Source organism: Capricornis sumatraensis, chromosome 1 (genome assembly GCF_032405125.1).
Source record: "Capricornis sumatraensis isolate serow.1 chromosome 1, serow.2, whole genome shotgun sequence".
NCBI lineage: Eukaryota > Metazoa > Chordata > Mammalia > Artiodactyla > Bovidae > Capricornis > Capricornis sumatraensis.
The window spans coordinates 151,211,932-151,235,532 of NC_091069.1; the positions used below are offsets into that span (position 1 = coordinate 151,211,932).

Below are 23,601 nucleotides of genomic sequence, written 5' to 3' on the forward strand. Positions count from 1 at the left end.
AGGGACGGGAGAGCCTGGTAGGCTGCCGTCTCTGGGGTTGCACAGAGTCGGACATGACTGAAGTGACTTAGCAGCAGCAGCAGCAGCAGCATCTCATAGCAGCCTTGTACTCCAAACCCAGAGTGCCTAAATCAACCAAGATAATTCTATACTCCTTTTGGGGACTTGTTCAAATCCCCCAAGGCAATGTGGTTAGATAGCATCACCAACTCATTAGACATGAATTTGAACAAACTTCAGGAGACAGGGGGACAGTGGAACTTGGCTGCTGCAGTCCATGGGGTCACAGAATCGGCCACGAACCACTGTGCGACTGAACAACAATCAGTATAAGGTAAGGTATCTCGCCTGACCACAGAGGTGATTCAACTAGCAAGAGGTTCGATCCTTTCGTTTAGACTCGGAGAGATCGGTTGTTAAACAATTACTAACGCACCACCCCGATTTAGGTTGTCCCTTGCCTTTCGGTATCTGACTACAACGATGTTACTGAAACAGCAAGAGATTAACAGGTATTTGAGGAGCGCTTGAAAGAAGACACGGAGAAGGCAATGGCACCCCACTCCAGTACTCTTGCCTGGAAAATCCCATGGACGGAGGAGCCTGGTAGACTGCAGTCCATGAGGTCGCTAAGAGTCGGACACGACTGAGCGACTTCACTTTCACTTTCATGCATTGGAGAAGGAAATGGCAACCAACTCCAGTGTTCTTGCCTGGAGAATCCCAGGGACAGAGGAGCCTGGTAGGAGGTAGTCTATGGGGTCGCACAGAGTCGGACACGACTGAAGCGATTTAGCAGCAGCAGAAAGACGACAACCTTTCAGCCCAGACAAAAGGCCCGGGGGCGGGGCGGGGCGAGAGGCGGAGCATCGGGCGATAAAGCCCCGCCCCCGGACGCGCCGCTTTGCCCCGCCCCTCGCGGCGCCCAGAGACTTGGGCTCAGCAGTACCCATGGTGCTTCCCGGCAGAGCCATGGCCAGTAAGTAGCGCCGCGGCCCAAGTTCGGGCTGGAGTGGAGGCTTCGGGTGCGACGCCAGCGGAGCGTCTCGCCCGTTCAGCCCCTCTCTCCATCTCTTGTCCCCGCCGCGCCCTTGGCCTTCTCTGCTCTGGTGTTCGTGGGCCTGTGGGCCCAAGCGGCGAGGGCGGTGGGCGCGGGCGGGGCGGGGAGGAGGGGCCGCGGAGCGCGGCGCGGCGCACGCCGGGGACTCTGGGCTTCCGAGAGGGCCAGCGGGGTCGCGGGAGCACCGGGTCAGCGCGCCGGAAGGGCTCGCTGCTTGCTCCCCGCCCCGCGGGCTCTTGTGATACGTGAGGCAGACTCCACGAGCATTCCGGGCCGGTCCGCTCCGCTCCAGATTCATCGGCGCGGGAAGGGTGCTTATTTCAAATGCTAATTCCGCACCCTCCCTGGTGGTCTTTCCTATTCCGTACCGCCACCCCCGCTCCACGACCCGAAGACTGTGCACTTTGAGTACAGCTTTCAGTACTTATGATACCTCAAGTGTTGAGAGTCTGTCCCGTGGGATTCTTGGAGGTTGCTGCTACTTTTAGATTGGTTTGAACTTGGGTTTTGCAAAGGTACCAACCCTGAGTATTTGTGGTTTGAGCCCTGTCAGGTGAAAATGAAGCCCCTGTTTTCTTTGATTCGGGCTTGTGTGTGGTAAGTGAACTCGTTAATTTGCTCCACAGTGCGCCCTTCTCACACCCACTGGGAAATGCTGCCTTGTCTTGAACAACAACAACAACAAAAATGGGCAGTTTGTTTCTGCACCTGGACCTTGAACTTTCAGGTTAGGTATTAACGTGTTTCTTGGGGGCTTCCCAGGTGGCTCAGTGGTAAAAGAATCCACCTGCCTATGTAGGAGAGGCAGGTTTGATCCCTGGGTGGAAAAGATCCCCCAGAGAAGGAAATGGCAGCTCACTTCAGTATTCTTGCCCGGGAAATCCCAGGGACAGAGGAGCCTTGTGGGCTACAGTCCACGGGGTCCATAGGGCGGGACACAGCTGAGTACGCGTGTGTGACATGTTGCTTACACATCCCCACTCAGGATCAGCCCCAGGGATGAGGTTCTGGCTATGTTCCCAAGTCTGTGCCTGATTCTTTTACACGAGGCTTAAAAAGTCTGGAGACCTGGAGTATTACAGTCTTGGTGCAGCCCATGTCAACAAGTCCTTTGATCGCTTTGGACCTCAGTTTCCTTCCTATAAAATGAACAGAAACCGTTCCTACTGAGGTCTTGTGAGGCTCTGTCAAGGTGATAGTGTTTGTGGGCGTGCTCTCTGTTTTTCATTTCAACATCCTAGAGTGCAGTGCAAGCTGGTGCCTGAATGAACCTCCAGGATTGGAGTATAGAAGTCGTTTTACACACCTCCTTCTGAGTGTGACTGTATCTTTCAGAAGAGACTAATGAACTTAGGAGCCGTGGTTCTTGGTGGAGTTGAGGGCAGCGTTGATCTGACTCTGTTAAGGAGTGTTTTCAAGTTACCTGACTTACCCCACCCACCAAGAAACAAACAAGGCGCCCCTCCTGTCTGCAGTCCAGATTTTGGCTTGATTGTGGCTGTGCCAGTTACTTTTTTGACTGGTTTCTTGCACCTTTCCCTCTGCAAGCCTCTTACTTATTCATCTACAAAATACCGCCAACGATAACCCACAGATGCTTGTATGTGTAAAAGACCTGCACGCTCCCTGTGCTGTTTCCCTGTTGGTCTCTTCGCTTAAGATATTTTATCCTTCCCCTTGGTGAGTCCTTGATTGTTAGATTACAATGAATATCAGTATAGCCAGGGGCATGAACTATTCATTGCAATCTAACAATCAAGGATTAGTATAGTATAGTATAGCCAGGGACCTGATGACTTCCCTGTAGCTCAGATGGTAAAGTATCGGCTTGTAACACAGGAGACTTGGGTTCAGTCCCTGGGTGGGAAGATCCTCTGGAGAAGGAAATGGCAACCCACTCCAGTATTGTTGCCTGGAAAATCCCACGGACAGAGGACCCTGGCGGGCTATAGTCTGTGGGTGTTGCAAAGAGATGGGCACGACTGAGTGACTAACACTACTACTAGGGGCCTGAAAATGAAAAGTGTGTTCATTTTGCAGTTGAGATGAAGTGACTTGTATCCCATCCTCCGCCTCAAGGAACTCCCCAGCGGTGGAACTGTCCTGCCTCGGCCCCTCTGTGGAGTGGGTGTTTTTCACGATGTTGGCCAGTCCCCACCCTGGTCCTGGACAGTTGCTTTCCCTGGTGGGAGCGGGGAGAGGAAGCCATCAGAGAGCCATGGGGGATCTCAGCTTACCCTCCCTCAGAAGCAGAGACAAAGCCCCACCTCTCAGTTACAGTGGAACCTTCATGGGGTCTGTGATGTTCTGGTGACAGCTTGGGCTGTTTGCCCCAAAGTAATCATCCCAGCTTTTGTTTCCTGTTTTGTTTTCATCCTTTCTTTGAAACTATTTGACAAGCTGCATTCCAGCTTCAGTTTAGTTCTTCTCATTGTATTTAGAAGAAACCAAGGAATGGACATCAAGGCTGTATATTGTCAGTCTGCTTATTTAACTTCTATGCAGGGTACATCATGCAAAATGCCGGGCTGGATGAAGCAGAAGTTAGAATCAAGATTGCTGGGAGAAATCAGATGATGATATGCAGATGATACCACCCTTATGGCAAAAAGCGAAGAGAAACTAAAGAGCCTGTGGATGAAGGTGAAAGAGGAGAGTGAAAAAATTGATTTAAAACTCAACATTCAAAAAACTACGATCATGGCATCCAGCCCCATCAGTTCATGGCAAATAAATGGGGAAACAATAATTTTCTTGGGCTGCAAAAGCACCATAGATGGTGACTGCAGCCATAAAATTAAAAGACACTTGCTCCTTGGAAAAAAAGGTATGACAAACTTAGCATATTAAAAAACAGAGACATTACGTTGCCAACAAATATCCAAATAGAGTTATGGTTTTTCCAGTAGTCATGTATGGATTTGATAGTTGGACCATAAAGAAGGCTGAGTGCCTAACAATTGATGCTTTTGAACTGTGGTTTTGGAGAAGACTCTTGAGAGTCCTGTGGACTGCAAGGAGATCAAACTAGTCTGTCCTAAAGGAGATCAGTCCTGGGTGTTCATTGGAAGGACTGATGCTGAGGCTGAAACTCAGTACTTTCGCCACCTGATGTGAAGAGCTGACTCACTGGAAAAGACCCTGGTGCTGGAAAAGAGTGAAGGCAGGAGGAGAAGGGGACAGCAAAGGATGAGATGGTTGGATGGCATCACTGACTCAATGAACATGAGTTTGAGCAAGCTCTGGGAGTTGGTGATGGACAGAGAAGCCAGGCATGCTGCAGTGCATGGGGTCGCAAAGAGTCGGACACGACTGAGCGACTGAACAACCACAACAAGGAATGGACATCGAGTTTTCCTGCTTTTAGGATTAACCCTTAGCCAAACAGGTCTTCATCAAAGGCCAGGGTCTGTCAATGTTGCTTCTCTGGGGACGTTTTTATAGGTACAGGAGAGACATCCAGAGAGAGAAGTCACTAAGGGTGGAATTTTAGACTCTACAGCAGAGTTGGGGTAGGGAAGCAAGGCCAGGCCAATTAACTTCCAGATAATTCCAGAAGTTTTGCAGAGCTTTGTGGGTTATGACATGGTTGGGAACCTTTAATGTAGCCTTCTATCAAGACCACAAGCAGAAACTGTGTCAGTAAGTGTCCAGGCGGGACTTGGAAACCACACTAGTCAGTTGAACAGGAAAAAATTTATATAGAGGACTATTAACCAGTAAAGGTGATTACGGTAAGAGCTAAGAGAGAGCTCTATAGGAAAAGCAAGTATCGGATGTGGTGACAACCTCAAGAAAGCCTGGAGGGACTGGTGACCTTGCCCCAAGGCTGACAGCAGGTCTGCTTGGCGGGGCTGGTTGTGTGATTTGTGGGACTCAGTCTGCAATGAAAATGTAGGGCCCCTTGTTCAGACAGCAGGAAGAAGTGCTGTTTGGTTTTCCTTCCACAGTGTTTCAGCCTCTCATGGTGTTTTTCGTCTGCTGCTTAATGGTGTGCTCCTCTGGGCACTGGGGGGTTCCTGGGGTGAGTGCAGGCCCTCCCAGGGTCCCTCCCTGTGGCTCATGTGCAGCCCACTGGCTGCCAGGCTCCCTGTCCGCCAGGGGCTGGACCAATGCACTGTGTCCCAGCTGGCGATGGGGAAGCTGAACTAGGCGTGTCTGCTTCCTTCGGGGTCACGGTGGGGCAGGGACTGCCAGAGAGACTTCACCTGCTGCGCTGGGAGGTGCTCAGCACCTGGGCTGAGAATGGACTGGGGCCTGAGGTCACATGATAAGGGATGCGTCTGTGGCTGCGGCTGCGGCTGCTGCTGCTGCAGCTAAGTCGCTTCAGTTGTGTCCGACTCTGTGCGACCCCATAGATGGCAGCCTACCAGGCTCCCTCGTCCCTGGGATTCTCCAGGCAAGAACACGAGTGGGTTGCCATTTCCTTCTCCAATGCATGAAAGTGAAAAGTGAAAGTGAAGTCGCTCGGTCGTGTCTGACTCTTCGCGACCCCATGGACTGCAGCCCACCAGGCTCCTCCATCCATGGGATTTTCCAGGCAAGAGTACTGGAGTGGGGTGCCATCGCCTTCTCTGATGATAAGGGATAGTTCCCTATTCAAGCCCAGTCTCCTCTCCTTGTAAGGGAGAGGCTGGCCCTGCTGGTTTTACATCAGATTCTTGTGCCTGGAGCAGGCTTTCCTTGCACTGTGGCTCTGTCTCAAGGTTGTTCAACCCCAGCACTGTTGACATTTGCTGCTGTTGTTTTAGTCAGTAAGTTGTGTCTGATTCCTTGCAACCCCGTGGACTGCAGCCTGCCAGGCTCCTCAGTTCATGGGATTCTCCAGGCAAGAATACTGGAGTGAGATGCCCTGCCCTCCTCCAAGGAATCTTCCCAGCCCAGGGTGGATACTTCTTTGTCATCAGGGACTGTTGTATGCCTTGTGGCATGTTTGGCAGTGTCCCTGACCTCTGCCCACTAGATGCCAGTAGCACGCCAGCAGTCGTGACCATCAGCAGTGTCTCTAGACCCTGCCACATGTCTTGGGGGTCAGACTTACCTCCGTTAAGAACTGCTGCTCTATCTGAGTCAGCGGTCAGATCTCCTGACCGTTCTCTTTTATCTTCCTCCGCAGCTTTCCGCTTGGCCCTCATCCAGCTTCAGGTTTCTTCCATCAAGTCAGAGAACCTCACTCGAGCCTGTGGCCTCATCCGGGAGGCATCGAAGCAAGGAGCCCAGATAGTCTCCCTGCCTGTAAGTCTGGGGTGGCCACCCCTTTCTGAGCACTGTCGTACCGGTAGTGTGGTGTCTGCTCATTCTGGGTCCTAGGGGCCAGCACGGTCACTTTGGACCCCAGGATGGTTCCTCGTCTGTATGGAAGATGACCTAGCAAGGGTCTTTGTGATAAGGACATGCCAGCTTGGTGACAGGTCTTTAACTTTAGGTCACCTGCTCTGTTCAGAAGCCCAGGAGTCAGAGGGACTTACCTAAATCCAAAATACTCAGTGCCTCAGGCACTTACCTTCTCTGCTTGCATAATCTAGTCTTCACGAGACCAGGACATTGTTTTTAGCGCTGAGCTTCTGACATTTTAAAAACATTGTTGAAAATTGTTAACCATTTAGGAAGCCTGTAGTATGCAGTGAGCCAAAGGATGCTACATCAGTTTGCTAGGTGACCTGTTTAAAACAGAATCAGCCGAGGATGGGGCCACATTTGTTTGTCAACAAGTAAAGGGGTCAGCCCCATGGACAGTCCCACACTGGTCAGAAGATGCACCTATCAGCCCCTTCTGCTGGCAGAGGCCTGCAGGGGTGAGCGGTGGAACTATTCCTGACCATCCCCGACCTTGCAGTGGGGAGGAGGCAGCCCTCTGCAAGCCCTGGAGACTCTTCAGGGCTAGCTTGTATTGATATTCTAGGCTCTGGGCCATTTACCAGGGAGGCCAGTGAGTAGGAGTCTCCAGCAGGGGCGCTTGAGATCTTAATGTCGCTCCAGTCGTGGGACTCCCCTCTCCTTGTGTCCAGTTATGGCCTCTTGTCGGTTTAGGCTGCTGGGGGTCAGAGCCTAAAGGCCAGGAGTGGAAGCACTTGAATTCTGCATGTGTCCCCTGCTAATGTGTCTTCTACAAGTTGGTGATCCTCAGCCTTGAGTTTCCTAGCACAGACAAGCAGTTTCAGTGAATGTTATTGCTTTACATAGTTAATAATATAGTTTTGAGAGTCTGGATTAATCTTAACACCCCTAATCCACTGAGCAAGCCCAGTGGTAGTGGGTCCCAGGTGCCCGACGCTGGGGAGGCGTGGTTCTGTGGACTCAGGGAGAGACAAGTGCAGCTTTTTGCCAAGGTGACCAGCATCCGGTTGAGCACACTGACTCCAGCCCCATCTGAGCCTGCGGCCGAGTCCTGTCTGTGGCCACAGGCTCTTTAGCCTAAGGTGTCTGTGTTTTTCTTAGCAGTTGTATTTTTTTACCTCTTTGAGAACTATGTCTTTTTACAGCAGAACTTTAAGTTGGGTTCCCCCCCACTCCTGCTTTTTTCTCTTCCAACATTATTCTAGGAATGCTTTAATTCTCCATATGGCACAAAATATTTTCCTGAATATGCAGAGAAAATTCCTGGTGACTCCACACAGAAGCTTTCTGAAGTGGCAAAGGAGTGCAGCATATATGTCATTGGAGGTAACTTCCTACCCTCAAGGTATAATGGCCTAAACATTAAAAACATCTGAGAAACTATTGTTACATTTGAACCATGGAATACAAATTAGCCATAGAAAACAATGAGATAGATCTGTCTATGTAGGATTGTGGAAGGATCTGCAAGACACACTTTGGTGGAAAAAGAACAAGTTTGATATGAAATGAACAGGTCCTTCCCTATAGATTAATGATCCACATAAAAGACTGTGTATTTTTATATGTATTTATGTATTAAGGCATAGTGAATATTGTACAAGGACACACACCAAACTGCTGAAAATTTTCTCTGGGGGTACAAGGGCAGGTGGAAATGTGGAAAGAAAAACTGTATCTGAAAGTCTTTAATACAGTGTTAAGACTTTCTTTTTATTTCTCCCATAAAGAGACCACTGACATCAAAGGTAGGTTAGAGTTTTAGGCTTAGTGAAGTAAGTCAGAGAAAGACAAACTCTTTATGCTATCATTTATATGTGGGATTTAAAACAAGAAAACAAATGAATGTACGTAATAAAACAGAAACAGACTCACAGAACAAACTAGTGGCTACCTGTGGGGAGAGGGAAGAGGGGAGGGGGCATTAGGGATGGGACGAGATTGAAACAACTATGTATAAAATAAATAAGTAACAAGGATATATTGGGCAGCACAGAGAAATAAAACCATTGTTCTGTAACAATTTTAAGTGGAGTGCAATCTAAAAAAAAGATTGAATCATTATGTTGTATGCCTGAAACTAATGTAATATTATAAATCAACTATAATTTTTAAAAAGCAGCTTTATTTATGTGGCTTGTTAAATAAAAATGTTCTATTTGTTTACATAAAAATACAGTAAAACTCTTTAATATAGTAAACAAAATTATTTCTGTATTCCGATACAGTGAGAATTAGAAATAAATAAGGGGTGGAGGAAAGAGGACAGAGCAAGCAGAGATAGAACCACAGGCATCATGTTTAGTGATGGAAAGACTGGCATGCCTTCCCACCTCAAGGCCTTTTTGGATCCAGTTATGTTGCAGGACCTTGTGGATTTAAGTTGAGCAACTGTGAATTCCCTGTGTTGCACTAATGCTTCAGGTTAAGTGTTGCTCAAGAGCAAAGCTAAATTGAAAAATAGTTTGATTAGTTTTGAAACCTTTCTTTGGCCTCTGACTTAATTACACTTCACCTACACTCTGAAGTTGGTCTCTGAAAAATCATATTCAAGAAGAAAAGAATCATGATTAGATAACCCTTAGAAGACAGTAAACTTTATTGTTGGACCCAAGAAGATAGTAAACTTTAAGAAGCCTTTGTCCTGTTATAAAAGAATGCTTCATTCAGAATGTTTTCTGTGTCTCTCTGTGTCTCTTTCTGTGTTTCTTTCTCAACAAAAGGGTCCATTCCTGAAAAGGATGCTGGGAAATTATATAACACCTGCGCTGTGTTTGGACCTGATGGAACTTTACTGGTAAAGCACAGAAAGGTCAGTAGAGAATGTGGCAAGTCTCACTGCCTCTTGAGAATTCACTCTGAAGTTCCCAGTACCCATCCTGTGGTACACACATCAGGCATTGGATTAGTTGGCACAGGTGGTTATACCTGGCTCTTGGCCTGCTGATATAAATTGTAGACTCAGCCTGTCAATTTTGGCCAAGGGAAAACCTACAAGAATTTGGATTAGGATGGTATTAAACATATAGTGATCACTTTGGGGAGAGTTGACATCTTTGCAGTGGTAATGCATGCATATACACTTAGGATTGTTAAGTCTTCTTGGTAAATTGATCCTTTCTCATTATGATATGTCCCTTTTCTGGTATACTGATAGTCTTGATGTTTATCTCTGATATTAGTAAAGCCACTGTAGCCTTCTTCTAATTACTGTTTGTATGGTACATGTTTTTCTAATCTTTTATTTTCAGTCTGTATGTCTCTTTATATATAAATGCTTCTCTTGCAGACAGCATATAGTTGGGTCTTGCTTTTTTTCATTCTGACAGTCTTTGCCTTTTCACTGGAGTGGTCACTCTATATTTAAAGTAATTATTGACATGATTAGATTTTAAGCACATAGACATTGAATTACTGTTTCCCTTTGTTCCTGTTTCCTGCATTCTTTTGAGTAGTAGTTGGCTTTTTTCCCCCCTAACTTGTTGCCCTAGGGATTACAATATGCACACTTTATCTTGTCATAGTCTTCTTAGCTAATAATCTGTTTCTTCATGTGAAATTTAAGAACCTGGCAGTTGTGTCGGTCCATTCTTTATGCTGTGGTTCTCATACATATTGAATCTATATACATTAGAAATCCCACAAAATACTAATTTTTAATTTCAGTAGTCACTTGTATTTTAAAGAAATTAAGAGAAATATTTCATGTTTACCCCGCTGTTTACCATTTCTGGTATTTTTCTTTTCTTCCTGAAGATCTTAGTTCTGTCTGGTATGTTTACCATCAAACAAAAAGACCTCCTTTAGCATTTTGAAGTGAGCATCTGCTAGATATGAATTCTCTTAGTTTTATTGATGAATATACCGTTACTTTGCCATTTTTTAAAAGATATTTTTGACGTGGACTGTTTTTTAAAATCTTTTTGAATTTGTTGCAGTATAGCTTCTGTTGCTTATGTTTTGGTCTTTTGGCCAAAAGGCATGTGGGTTTTTAGCTCCCTGACCAGGGGTCTAACACCTGCCCCCTGCAGTGGAAGGTGAAGTCTTAGCCACTGGACCGCCAGGGAGTCTCTGCCTTCATTCTTAAAAGATGTGTTTGGTGGAATAGAATTCTGGGTTGACACTTTTCTTTTTTTCCTCAGATGTTTGAGAGACCATTATTCATTATTCAGTTATCTTCTAGCCTCTCTTTTCCCCCCTGATACAAAGTTAGTAGGGTTCCCAGGTGGCTCAATGGGTAAAAGAATCCGCTTGCCAGTGCGGGAGATGTTGGTTCGATCCTTGGGTTGGGAAGATCCCCCGGGAGGAGGGCATGGTGACCCACTCCAGTATTCTTGCCTGGAGAGTCCCATGGACAGAGGAGCCTGGTGGGGTACAGTCCACAGGGTCGCAGAGTCAGATACGACTGAAGCAGCTGAGCATGCACACACACGTGAAGTCAATGGTAATCTGTATTGTTCTCCTGCATGTAATCCATGGTTTCTCTACCTGCCTTCAGATCTTTTCATAATCTTTAGTTCTCAGTATTTTGACTCTTATATTCCTGATACAAGTTTGTTTTGTGTTTTTTTTTTTTTTGGTATTCGTCCTGCTTTGTGTTTCTTTAATCTGTAAATTTAGTTTCTCACTATATTTGGGAAACTTGGGAGCATTAAATATAGAGTGACCACTCCAGTTAAAAGGCAGAGATTGTTAGAATGAAATATTCAAGAAATATTAAATATTTTTCTGTCCCATTCTCTTCTTATGGGACTCCAATTTGGATACCGTTCACCAAACTTGGTCACCAAAGCTGTGGATTTTTATTTTTGTTTTTCAACACTTTGTCTTCTTCAGATTGCATGTTTTTCATTGATCTTTTATGTTCACAGAGGCTTCTGTAATCTCCCCTCTCCTGTAATCCAGTGAAATTTTTAAAAATTTCAGATGTTGAATTTTTCATTTCTTGAATATTTATTTCATTCTCTTTTTACAGCTTTTATTCTCTACTGTGTTTCCTCTTTGTTTATTTGTTAGGAGCATATGTTTCTTTACTTGGGTAGGTAGTTGGGGCACACTCACAGGCCATAGTCTTCCTCGGTGAGGTGGGTGGCAACTGCAGCTGCTCTGCCTGTTGTAAAGTTTAGCTTCAGCTGGGCTGCCCAGAGTCTGCCCCACACATCTTTAGTGCATTGGTTAGTCAGAGATTTGGACAGCTTTTATATGTAAAATTTAGGGCTCTTCTTTTGCTTTCTCCTTTTAAGTATCTTCCCCTCACTTTCCAGCTGCTGTGAAGCTCTGTCCTTTGATTCCTTGGCTGTTGTGTTGGTGGGTAGTTGTGAGCACCACTCCCAGCAACAGCTGGGGCCTTGCTTCCAAATAAAAGTTGTGAACAGGTGGGAAACTCACCCACCACTAGGTCCTGTCTTCCAGAATTTGACTTCTCTCTAATTTTTGCCTGATTTTGATTATTGTCAAGTGCTTATAAGTAGTTGTATTTTTTGTTTTGTTTTGTCCAGAGTTCAGGGTTACCTGTGAGAAAGCTGGTCTTATAGGAGTCACTCTGCCATGACTGGAAACAGACCCAGCATTGGGCTGTGAGAATGGAGTTTTCTAGTTCATGAATATATTTCTCTTTCCATTTTCTTAGGCTTTCTTTAATTTCTCTCGAAGTTTTTAAAATAGTTTTTTGGATATAGTCTTATATCATTTACTAGATTTATTCCTAAATGGTATTTCTGATGTCCTTTCATTTTCTGATTCTTGCTTGTATATAGATGTACAGCAAATTTTAAAAATATTGACCTTGTATATAATACCCTTGCTTAAGCTCAGTCATTCTAATAACTCACCTGTGTATGTCCTTTGACATTCCTTAGGTACACAATTATTATCTGAGAATAATGGCTTTTAATTTTTTCTTTCTAATCTTTACCTTTTTTATTCTTTTCCTTCACCTTACTGCTTTGGTTAGGACCTCTGGTACAGTGTTGAATAGCAGGTATACTTACCTTGTTCCTGATCTCAACAGGAGAAGGGTTTTAATGTTTCACCTTTAAATAGATTTCTTTAGATTTTTTTTTTTTTTTTTGCAGATTCTCTTATTAAAGGGATTCCCATCCTAGAAGAGTTTTTCTCTTTTATTTTTTAAATAAGAATGTTGTTCAGTGACTCAGTCGTGTCCAACTCTGCGACCCCATAGACTGCAGCGTGCCAGGCTTAAATAAGAATGGATGTAGAAATTTACCAAATGCCCATTATACGCCTCTTAGGGCGATCATGTGACTCTTCTCCTTTATTATGTTCGTGTGGTAAATCACTTTGATTTTTCAAATGTTAAATCACATTTGCTTTCTTTGAATAAATCCAATTTGGGAGTTACTTTTTAATATGTTGCTGCATTGGGTTTGGAAAACTACCTATTTTTGATCACTCGCACGCTTTCTACCTCTCCTTGCCAATGTGTCAGTTTGATTCTGATTCTGAGAAGTCTTCATTTAGCATTTATATTGAGTAAAAAAAGCAGCACATTAATTGCTTTCCATAAGAAATCTAGACGTTGATTTGCACACCACCAAGGGAAGAAGGATCATATAACCTACAGCATCATTTTTCCAGTTCCCTGCGTTAGAAGTCGTTTTCATAGGATGTCATCAGCTTGTGGGGTGGGTTGTGGGCAGGTTGGCGCTGCCCTTTGTACAAGTGATCTTAGAACACCCCCATGGCTGACCATGGAAAGGTGTATGTGATTACTGCCATGAACCCTGCTGGAAAGGAGGTAACCAAATCCTTTATTTGTGATGCAGCTCCATCTGTTTGACATTGATGTTCCTGGGAAAATCACATTTCAAGAATCTGAAACATTGAGTCCTGGTGATAGTTTCTCCACATTTGATACTTGTACGTACCAGATAAATTCACCTCTTTCAGCAGTACCAGTAGACAAGGATCAAGTAGTTCTTTGTTTTTCATTATGTTGCTTCCCAACTTCTTTACAAAACCAGACTGGAAGGCCCGGGGGGAGAAGGGCAGAGAATGGTCAGAGATCTAGAAAGTGGGGGATTTAATGGAGAACTAAGGGCTTGACATGACTGTGCTTTTCCACTGGTCACAGCCTTTATGAGTGTGATAGCTTCCAGCCTGTACCTATTAGGCCATGACTGAACACCTCCCGCTTAGATAAGAAACATTTGTTAATAATTAGAGTGAGTTTCTCATTTCTGCTCTACTGTACATGATGTTCTCACAAGGCAGAGTCCACGCAGGAGCAAGCCTGCATGTTCTCTCCGTGCACGGGCCCTGCATGAATATACCCCCATCAGGGTTCTGTGACCATTGGATCTCGGAGACTTCCCCTGGCCGCACCTGCTTCAGGAGATTAACTTTGTACATTTTCTGTTTGGAGAACAGCTTACTGCAGTGTGGGCCTGGGTATCTGCTATGACATCCGCTTCTCAGAGCTGGCACAGATCTATGCACAGAGAGGTGAGGCTGCCTTGGGTTAGGGCATTGATTGATTGGCTTGGAGATTGATTGGCTCTGGGCTTTGTGGGTGGAGGGAATCCTTGGCCAGAAAACCTGGAGGAGGTCTTGAGCTCCACGTCTGTGTGAGTTCTCAGACTGCTTCTGCGAATGGGCAGTGTGGTTTTCCGGAGGTTGTAGTTTAACACACCACACAGCTGAGGCAGGAGCCATGTTCCTAAACTAAATGTCTGCTCTGCCGTTAGAGCCCTTCCGGCTGCTGGGTTTGGAGAGGCACCTGGGCCCCAGTAGTAGGTCTTCCTGCACATGCCTTTCACCACTCACTAGCCCTAGATGTTGGGAACAGCAAAAAGGTAGTCAGTGCCACTGTGGTCCAGAGGACCATCCTGCCAACCTTGAGAAGCACAAGTCAGATGAGAAGCCCTGGGCTTTGGTTCCAGCTCTGCCCCTTAATTGGCACAGTGCTTTGGGTAAATTAGTCTCTGGAGAATTGTGGGTCTCAGTTTTCTCATAGGAAAGATGTGAGGATTACAGACAGAGAACTTACGAAGCTCCTCATATGATGCTCAACAATACTAGCATCCTTACTAGACTGCCAGAGGTACTCTGACGTGAGTTTGTCTGTCACTATAAAGTGACGTGGGTGCAGATGGTTTGAGACCCTGCTCAGCAAAAGGTGGAGGTGCGAGGGCTCCAGGCTGGCTGTCTCAGTTGAGTCTTAGCTGTAAGAAGTAGAGCAATTAGTCGTCTCCTCATTTCAGTTGATGAACATCACAAAACGTGGTCCTTGACCCTGGGAGCTGTCCACATGGTGCTGAGAGAAGTCTGAATGACAGATTCCCCACGTTTTTCAAGCAAAGTCAACTTTGCTTGAAAAGTGGTTGTCAGGAGCACTGCACTTGTGTGTGTGTGTTGTGTGTGTGTCTCTAGAGGAATTCACAGCCATCTATAACACTGCTGAATCTATTCACATTGGGGGAGTTCGAGTTTGGTCCCCACTAGGTAAGGAGCAGAGGGAGGGCTAATGTAACAGTTGGGTGTCCACCTCCATCCCTCTTCTTTGGCCTTTCTCGCCCCAAGGCTGCCAGCTGTTGGTATATCCTGGAGCTTTTAATCTAACCACCGGGCCAGCCCACTGGGAGTTGCTTCAGCGAGGCCGGTAAGAAAACATCTCAGTGTTTCTCTGCGAAAATGTTTGCGGTTTGGTGGAAGCATCAGCCTTCCCCATATGGAATGCTGCCTCTGACTCAGGCTGCCCTGGCACCCAGAGACAGTTCCCAAAGGTGACTCTTTGTCTTCCAATCCAAAAAGGAGGGCGTCTGCTGTGGGCTCCTTCTCAGAAGCCACAGCACCAGCCTTGTGGATTTTGAGGACTGATGTCTGCATTTCCAGGAGCATTCACCCATCAGGTGGGCAGTGATTTGATTTTCCTGTGTTCAGATAAGAATTTCTGTCTCTGATAGAGTTGCCAGCAGGTTTTACAGAGAATTGGAGACCCACGGAGTGTACATGGCTGGAGCGAAGGCAAAGGCAAGGGTTCCTTAGTCTGACAGCCCGAGGGAGAGACTTGTGGTCACACTCAGCAGTCCCTGTGCCGTGTAGATGGGCGCTTACCCTACTCCATCCTCCAGCATTTCCTGCTAGTCTCGGTACTCTGCCAAGACACTTGTGATAAGTTCTTGCTCTTCTAACCTCTAAGTTCTGAGCTCTCCGTGGCTGTGCTGTGCACGGGAGTTACTGTCTCCTTAGTTGCCCGAGGAGTGGTGAAGGGCAAATAGCAGAGGTGGGTGCAGCATAGAAGGGAACAGGAATGTGACTGTGAAGGGCTCTGCAAACCATGAAATGCTGCTCAGAGATGATGGGTTGTTCATGAAAAGATTGTTTTAAATTGAGGTATTATATACTGATACTTATAGAAAAGTGTACTAGTTTTAAGTTTACAGATCAGTGAATTTTTACCTATGGATTCACCTCTGATCAGGATCAAATCTAGAACATTTCTAGCCCCTTGGAATGCTCCTCTTTTCTCCTTCTCAGTCAGTACTCTCCTCTCTCTGCCCAGAGGTGGCCACTATGCTCACATCTGGAGATAACAGTGATTTTTATTGGAAGGGGATGTAGAAGTGTTTGGCTGGTTGCATGATGGAAGGTGGTAGGGGTATGTGATCCCATGAGTATTAATAAATGCTGCTTTGTTGAAAGCAGGAAAAGCTGGAGAGAGCCTGGGATGACCTGGTATGAATCTGTTGTTTGAGCTTGGAGGACTGTGGGTCAGGTGGCTTGGTGTAGCCATGCTACCATCTGGAATTCTTGCCTAATTTGAGGTGATGGGACTGCCCCTTTGGCATGGAAGGGCCCTTCAGCTCTACCCGGGGTGTTCCAGCGAGGCCAGTCCATTCTCTCTGGTCACCTGGGTTGCATGAACCAGAGAAGCTCTGCTCTTTACCTGTTACAGGTTGGCTCAGGCCAGGGTTTCTTACTGTGGTGCTATTGACACTTTGGAGGAAATGGCTCTTTGTTGTGGGGGCCGTCCTCTGTGTTGCAGGATGTTTGCGGCACCCCTGACTTCTACTGCTCAATGTCAGTAGCCATCCCCTGGTCAGAATGTCTCCAGACACTGGCAGAAGTCCCCTGCTGGGCAAAATTGCCCCAGTTGAGAACTAGCTTGTGCAGCAAGGTCTTATTGGAAGAAACAGTTCTGTGGCTTTGAATGTTTCTTCCATGTCCGAGCCAGCCTGTCCTGTCTTAGTTTTTGAAAGAAGGGTCTGGACACTTAGGATAAAAACATCTCAGATCTCTACTGTATGATTAACCTCTTTTCTGTCCATTGACCACAGGGCTGTTGATAATCAGGTGTACGTAGCCACAGCATCTCCTGCCCGGGATGAGAAAGCCTCCTATGTTGCCTGGGGACACAGCACCGTCGTGAGTCCTTGGTGAGTCGGCTCTGCAGAGACGGGCTCACTGAGCTTGAGGGAGGGGCTGCTTGGGCAGTGGGTTGTCTGATTCCCAAGTGGCCCTGCACCTCCCTCCACTGCCGTCTGCCCGCAGGCCTGCCAGCTCACTAGCTCTCTCTGTGGGAGGAGCTTCCACTTGAAAATCTTGCGAGAGAGAAGTGGCCCAGCTCTCCTGACTTGAGTGCTTGGCTGCAGCCCTGTTCTGAGTTTCTGAGTGACGTTCATCGTCAACCAAACTTGGAAACGAGGCAGAAGTCACGGGTGGGTGGTTTTTTAGTAAAAGAGGCTCCCAAACTCTTGGCTTTGGGTTAAAATTTAGACTGGGTCACTGGACCTAGGGCTGGGATGAGTTGAGGGTAAGGATTTTGCTCCCTGCATAATGCTTAGAGGAGAGTGGAGGATGGGTTGAATTAAGAGGAACTGTGAACTTGTCCTCTGTGAGAGGGTAAGGCATTCTGTTACTTAGGGAAACCAGCACGGAAGTCTGCCCAGATACATACACAGCCGTATGGTAATAGACATGTCTTACCAGCATTTGTACAATTTACATGGTACTTTCACACACATTATCTCAATTTGAGCTCTCAAGGACTTATATTTATTTAGCCCAGTTAATAGATGGTAGACTTGAAGTTCACAGGATGAAGTGGCCAGAATTGGTGTTTGGAGCCAGGACTTTTGAATTCAGAACTTAGATTTATTCCATACTACTTCTCAGTATGTCTGTATGATTACGACACACACAGACACACAGATAGGTATTTCTAAAATTTCAGGATAAACATATCAGTAACAAGGCTGCAGGGGCTTACATGTCACTGTGGGATTCCTAGAGTTCTCTCTTCTGACTTTGTAGGACTCACGGATGAATGTGTGTGGTGGGGAAGGCCTTGGGAGATATGGCCAGTGGGAGATTCTCAGTGAGTCTCCTGCACATTTGGATCTGGGGTGCATTGGAAGGCCGGAAGGATTGAGTTGGCTTCAAAATTTTCTTCAACCTGACTTGGGTTCCTCTGCAGACATTAGTGATCGGCTTACTGACCTGGTGGGCAGCTCTGCTCACCCAGCTGGTTCTCCTGGTGAACTCTTACTCATCAGGCTGGCTGCTTTTGACACAGTTGGTTACATAACATTTGCCTGTGTTTCTTCCTTTGTGGAATTTCCCCCATTTGGTTGGGAGCTGTATGGCTTATTTGTCACTGTGATAGGTGTCTAGGGTTAACATAGAGATGTTTGCATGCTGGGGCAAATGGGGAAAAAATAGAAGAAAGAGACTAGAAAAGGATTCAGTTAAACGGCATTAATGATGATGTCTGTAGCTTATTGTGCCAAAAATCTGTGGCCCTAGATGGAACCAATTATTATATCAGATTGTTTGTTGTATCGGATCATTTTGTTTTGTGCTTTGGAAAGATTTCACAGATAAGGTTTTTTTAAATTAATGATTGATTTTCGGCTGTGCTGGGTGTTCATTGCTGCACGCAGGCTTTCTCTAGTTGTGGCAAGTGGGGACTGCTCTCATGTTGTGGAGCACAGGCTTAGTAATTGTGGCACGTGGGGTTAGTTGCCCTGCAGCAGGGGGGATCTCCTTGGACCAGGGATTGAACTCGTGTTCCCTGCATTGGCAGGCAGTTTCTTAACCAGTGGACCATCAGGGAGGTCCCACAGCTATGTTTTGGAAGGCCTGTTTTGGGCCAAGAGACTCAGCACTGGAAATAGTTTTCCAAATCAGCTTTTCCTCAGATTTTGTGTAGTGTTGTTGTTTCCAGTATGGGGTTCCTCCGGGGCGTGGTTCTACCACTCCTACTCAGGCCTCATAGGTTGAAATCTCTCCCTCCAAACCCAAAAGCCATTAACATAGGGATCCAAGGATCACAGACACGAGGCCAGAGATCCAGGCAGACCCAAGCCTTCCGTCTCCATCTCCAGGGTTACGTAGCAGCCTTGGGAGGTGTGAAGAAACAGCTAGACTGCCCTTGGAAAGGGATCTTGAACGTACTCACTACAGGGTGGAAGTAATAATCTATAGTAGGAATAGGAAAGTTTTATTCAAGCCAAACTGAGGACTGTAGCCTAAGAGACAGCTTCTCAGATAGCTATGAGGAATTGTTCTGAAGAAGTATTGTTTGCAGCAGTTTTATATCTTATCAGAGCAAGGAACATCAAACACAACAGGCCCAATCCTTCAAGATTAAAAAAAAAAAAAAAGATTATTTTCTCACTATGTCCTCACAGAGCTCATATTTCCACTTCATAGATTAGGAAGTAGAGATTCTACATGGCTTGCCAGAAGACCACATAGCTACTTAAGTGGTCCAGTTCAGTTCAGTTCAGTTGATCAGTTGTGTCTGACTCTGCTACCCCGTGGACTGCAGCACGCCAGGCCTCCCTGTTCATCACCAGCTCCCGGAGTTCACTCAACTCAGGTCCATCAAGTCAGTGATGCCATCCAATAATCTCATCCTCTGTCGTCCCCTTCTCCTCCCTCCTTCAATCTCTCCCAGCATCATGGTCTTTTCAAATGAGTCAGCTCTTCACATCAGGTGGTCAAAGTATTGGAGTTTCAGCTTCAGCATCAGTCCTTCCAATGAATATTCAGGACTAATTTCCTTTAGGATGGACTGGTTGGATCTCCTTGCAGTCCAAGGGACTCTCAAGAGTCTTCTCCAGCACCACAGCTCAAAAGCATCACAGGCATTTATGCCCATCTTTTCTTGTTTTATTTATTTATTTATTTATTTTTCTTTGTCCTAAGTCAAGTTTTACTGGAACACAGCCAAGCTCATTTTTTAAAATACGTATCCATTTTTTAAATAACATATCAATTTTTTAAAAAACAAATTGTCACCTATATGGGTGGGGTGGGGAGGGAGGTGGGAGGGATGTTCAAGTGGGAGGGGACATGGGTAAACCTATGGCTGATTCATGTTGATGTGTGATAGAAACCAGTGCAATACTGTAAAGCAATTATCCTGCAATTAATAATAAATAAATTTAAAAGCTATTATCTGTGGCTGCTTTTGCTACAGAGGCAGAGGTGAGTAGTTCTGACAGACCATAGAGAGTACAAAGCCTGAAGTGCTGATCCTCCATCCTTTATGGAGGATATCGGCAGACCTCTGTCCTGTGTTTTACTTGGACATTGTTTTTTTGTTTTTTTTTTAATTTTTATTTTTACTTTATTTTACTTTACAATACTGTATTGGTTTTGCCATACATTGACATAAATCCACCACGGGTGTACATGCGTTCCCAAACATGAACCCCCCTCCCACCTCCCTCCCCATAACATCTCTTTTCTTGTTTTAAATCTCAGATTCTTTCCCATTTGGCCTGTGAGATAGGGAGGAAAAACAGAGATAGTAAATAACAGCAAGCATCAGGGAATTGACTCATTCTCCCCTGAATGTTTTTCAGGGGGGAGGTCCTTGCCAAAGCTGGCACTGAAGAGACGATCGTGTATGCAGATATAGGTAAGATTCACTCTGGCCCAGTTTAGCTGTCTGGTGTCCTTAAGTGCCCTGAGGCCAGATTCTGTACCTGTAGAACACAGGACTCCTTTATACCCTGCCCTCCTCATTTATCCTTGGTTCTCTGGCTAAGCCCTGGGCTCTGTCTCAGCCTGAGTTTTCTTGGTTTGGTTTGAAATGACACCAGGGGCAGTGCCAGGCTGAATGCGCCTCCAGACAAGGCCCACAAGTAAATTACTGGCTGGGGCTCTGGTTGTTTCTCTACTGTTTGGGGAAGAAGCTCCTGTTGGCAAGTAAGGAATCACATCTGCTAATAGTGCACTTTTCTGTTTTTGCAGACCTGAAGAAGTTGGCTGAAATTCGCCAGCAAATCCCCATTTTTAGCCAGAAGCGATCAGACCTCTATGCAGTGGAGGCCAAAAAATCCTGATGTTTCTGACATGTCATAAAACAGGAAGATATGTTTCTACAGGAAAATCGACAATCTTATGAATTCTTTAATGGAAATTTTTTAAAAAAATAATTTCAGCCTTTTCCCTTCCTGGAAAGGGAAGTTCTGTTGGGATGATGGAACTAATGCTGGCATTTTCCAAACCATATAAAATGGTCAAAAAGGGCTGGCATTGAAGAACAGGAGGTGGGGGGGGGGGGCGGGGGGGGGCGGTGGCTCTAAATCTTCCATATTCAGGTTGTCTCAAGCAGTCATTAAAATATCAGATCCTGGTATCCTTGATGGTTGATCCACCTGGTACAAGTATATTTATGTGGTGAACCTCTTTTCTGATTGCTGGAATTGGAATACATTATGCAGAAACCTTGGTCTTTGAGCAGCATCTTAATGTCACATTTTGGTCTGTGAGTAACTGTGGTGTTTGCTAGAGGAGATGGCAGCTCCGCCCTCCCTGGCACCCTTCAGTTCAGTTCAGTTCAGTCGCTCATTCATGTCCGACCCCATGAATCGCAGCATGCCAGGCCTCCCTGTCCATCACCAACTCCCGGAGTTCACCCTTAGGGCTCTTCAAATTCAGGCAAGAGCTAAGGATTTAAGACCCCTCCCTAGTTTTAAGGGAAATGTTGCAAACATGAGCCCCCTGGCAGTGGCATAATTTGGTCAAGGCAACTGAAGTGTGAGCTGCAAAAGATTCTCTTAATATGGGTGAGTGTCTGAAAGTCAAATGGCAGCCCACTCCAGTGTTCTTGCCTGGAGAATCCCAGGGACGGGGGAGCCTGGTGGGCTACCGTCTATGGGGTCGCATAGTCGGACATGACTGAAGCGACCTAGCAGCTAGTAACACTTTTAGCTTGATAAAGTCAAGTTTTTAGCTTAGTGGTTTTCAGAATCCTTTTACACAATTAAAATTGAAGAATTCCATTGGGCTTTTCTCTATGTATGTTATAGCTGACGATGGGTTAGTAGATGTTTAACAACCAGCAGTCTGAGAAAGCTGATTTTGTGGAAGCATTTCCCAATTTTTAAGGTGTACTTACTGCCAAATTCAAGCTATCAATATAACACTTTGAAACACAGTGCTGGAAATCTAATTAGCTCTTGTGAGCTGGTGTAAGTCTTCTCTAGCACACTGCTGTTTACCTGTTTACCTGTATTTGCCATATTAGAAAGTAAGATTTTATTTTTTTTGAAAGTAAGATTTTAAAACAAGAATACATGAATACACATCCCTTTAGCTGTAAGAATAATGAATAATGACATTATCGAGTGCAATTTAACCTTTGAAAAACAGCACTGTATACTGAGAAGGGTTCAACAGTGAAAAAGTTAAATGACTTTTTAAAAATAAGTGTACAATTTGGCAAAATTTGACATGTATATGTCTATGAAGCCACATTAGTCAAGATAATGATTATACCCACCACCCCTAAAAGCTTCCTTGTGCTATTTTTTTTTTAAGCCAATAGTTCCATTTTATTTATTTATTTTTTTTGTGCTATTTAATAATCTCTCTGGCTACTCCTCTTATCCCCAGGTGATCACTGATCAGCTTTGTCACTACAGACTAGTGAAAAATTACCTACAAGTGGAATCATACTGTAGTTTTTTGTCTGTTTTGTAAATAAGTTCATTTGTATCTTTTTTTTAGATTCTACATATAACTGATATCATATGACATTTATCTTTGACTTCCAGTTATATGATAATCTCTAGGTCCATCCATGTTACTGCAGATGGCTTTATTTCGTCCTTTATGGCTGAGTACTATTCCATTGTATATAGGTACCACATCTTTATCCATTTATCTGTTCATGGACGTTTAGGTTGCTGCCATGTCTTGGCTGTTGTAAGACTGTTATAATTAGGGTGCATGTCTTTTTTCAAATTCTAGTTTTGTCTGGGTATATGCCCAAGAGTGGAATTGTAGGATCACATTGCTCAGTTGTGTCCGACTCTTTGGGACCCCATGGACTGCAGCACTCCAGGCTTCCCTGTCCTTCACCATCTGGAGCCTGCTCAAACTCATGTGCATCGAGTCGGTGATGCCATCCGACCATCTCATCCTCTGTCATCTCCTTCTCCTGCCTTCAGTGTTTCCCAGCATCAGGGTCTTTTCCAGTGAGTTGGCTCTTCGCATCAGGTGGCCAGAGTACTGGAGTTTCAGCCTCAGCATCAGTCCCTCCAATGAATATTCAGGATTGATTTCCTTTAGAATTGACTGGTTTGATCTCCTTGCAGTCCAAGGGACTCTTGAATAGTATGGTAAATTGCAAATGTAGTTTTTTAAAGAACCATCCATACAGTTCTCCCTAGTGGCTCCACCAATTTACATTTCCACTAACAGTGTAGGAGTTTCCCCTTTCTTTGCACTCTCTCCAGCTTTTATTATTTGTAGCCTTTTTGATGGCCATTCTGACTGGTGTGAGGGAATACCTCATTATAGTTCTGATTTGCATTTCTCTGTTAGCAATGTTGAAGATCTTTTCATGTGCCTTTTGGCTATCTGTATATCTTTGGGAAAATGTCTATTCAGGTCTTCTCATTTTTAAAAATTGGGTTGTTTGAGTTGTTGGTTTTTTGATACTGAGTTGTATTAGGTCCTTATTTTGGAGGTTAATCTCTTGGTCACATTGTTTGCAAGTATTTTCTCCCATTTTTTGAGTTGTCTCTTTGTTTTATTCATGGTTTCCTTTGCTGTACAAAAGCTTTTAAGTTTAATTAGGTCCCATTTGTTTATTTTTGTTTTTATTTTCATTACTTTAGGAAGTGAAGGCAATGGCACCCCACTCCAGTACTCTTGCCTGGAAAATCCCATGGAAGGAGAAGCCTGGTGGGCTGTAGTCCATGGGGTTGCTAAGAGTCAGA

General features: G+C 45.2%; 1 protein-coding gene across 1 annotated transcript; it reads left to right on the plus strand.

The window, feature by feature from the left end:
- Positions 1–937: 937 nt before the first annotated feature.
- Positions 938–20,861, plus strand: NIT2 (nitrilase family member 2). Its single transcript, XM_068980999.1, has 10 exons — positions 938–979; positions 6,177–6,295; positions 7,603–7,723; positions 9,121–9,209; positions 13,183–13,276; positions 13,787–13,861; positions 14,939–15,017; positions 16,696–16,794; positions 20,233–20,288; positions 20,624–20,861. The coding sequence occupies exons 1-10, from the start codon at positions 952–954 to the stop codon at positions 20,713–20,715; spliced, it is 852 nt and encodes a 283-aa protein (XP_068837100.1). The 5' UTR covers positions 938–951; the 3' UTR covers positions 20,716–20,861.
- The last annotated feature ends 2,740 nt before the right edge of the window (positions 20,862–23,601 follow it).

What these genes read in the sequence shown, in the direction of transcription:
- NIT2 (XM_068980999.1), top strand. Translation starts at nt 952, where the DNA reads ATGGTGCTTCCCGGCAGAGCCATGGCCA. An exon ending in CCCAGATAGTCTCCCTGCCT is followed by an intron (nt 6,296 to 7,602) that starts GTAAGTCTGGGG and finishes ACATTATTCTAG; the next exon opens with GAATGCTTTAATTCTCCATA. An exon ending in AGCACCGTCGTGAGTCCTTG is followed by an intron (nt 16,795 to 20,232) that starts GTGAGTCGGCTC and finishes AATGTTTTTCAG; the next exon opens with GGGGGAGGTCCTTGCCAAAG.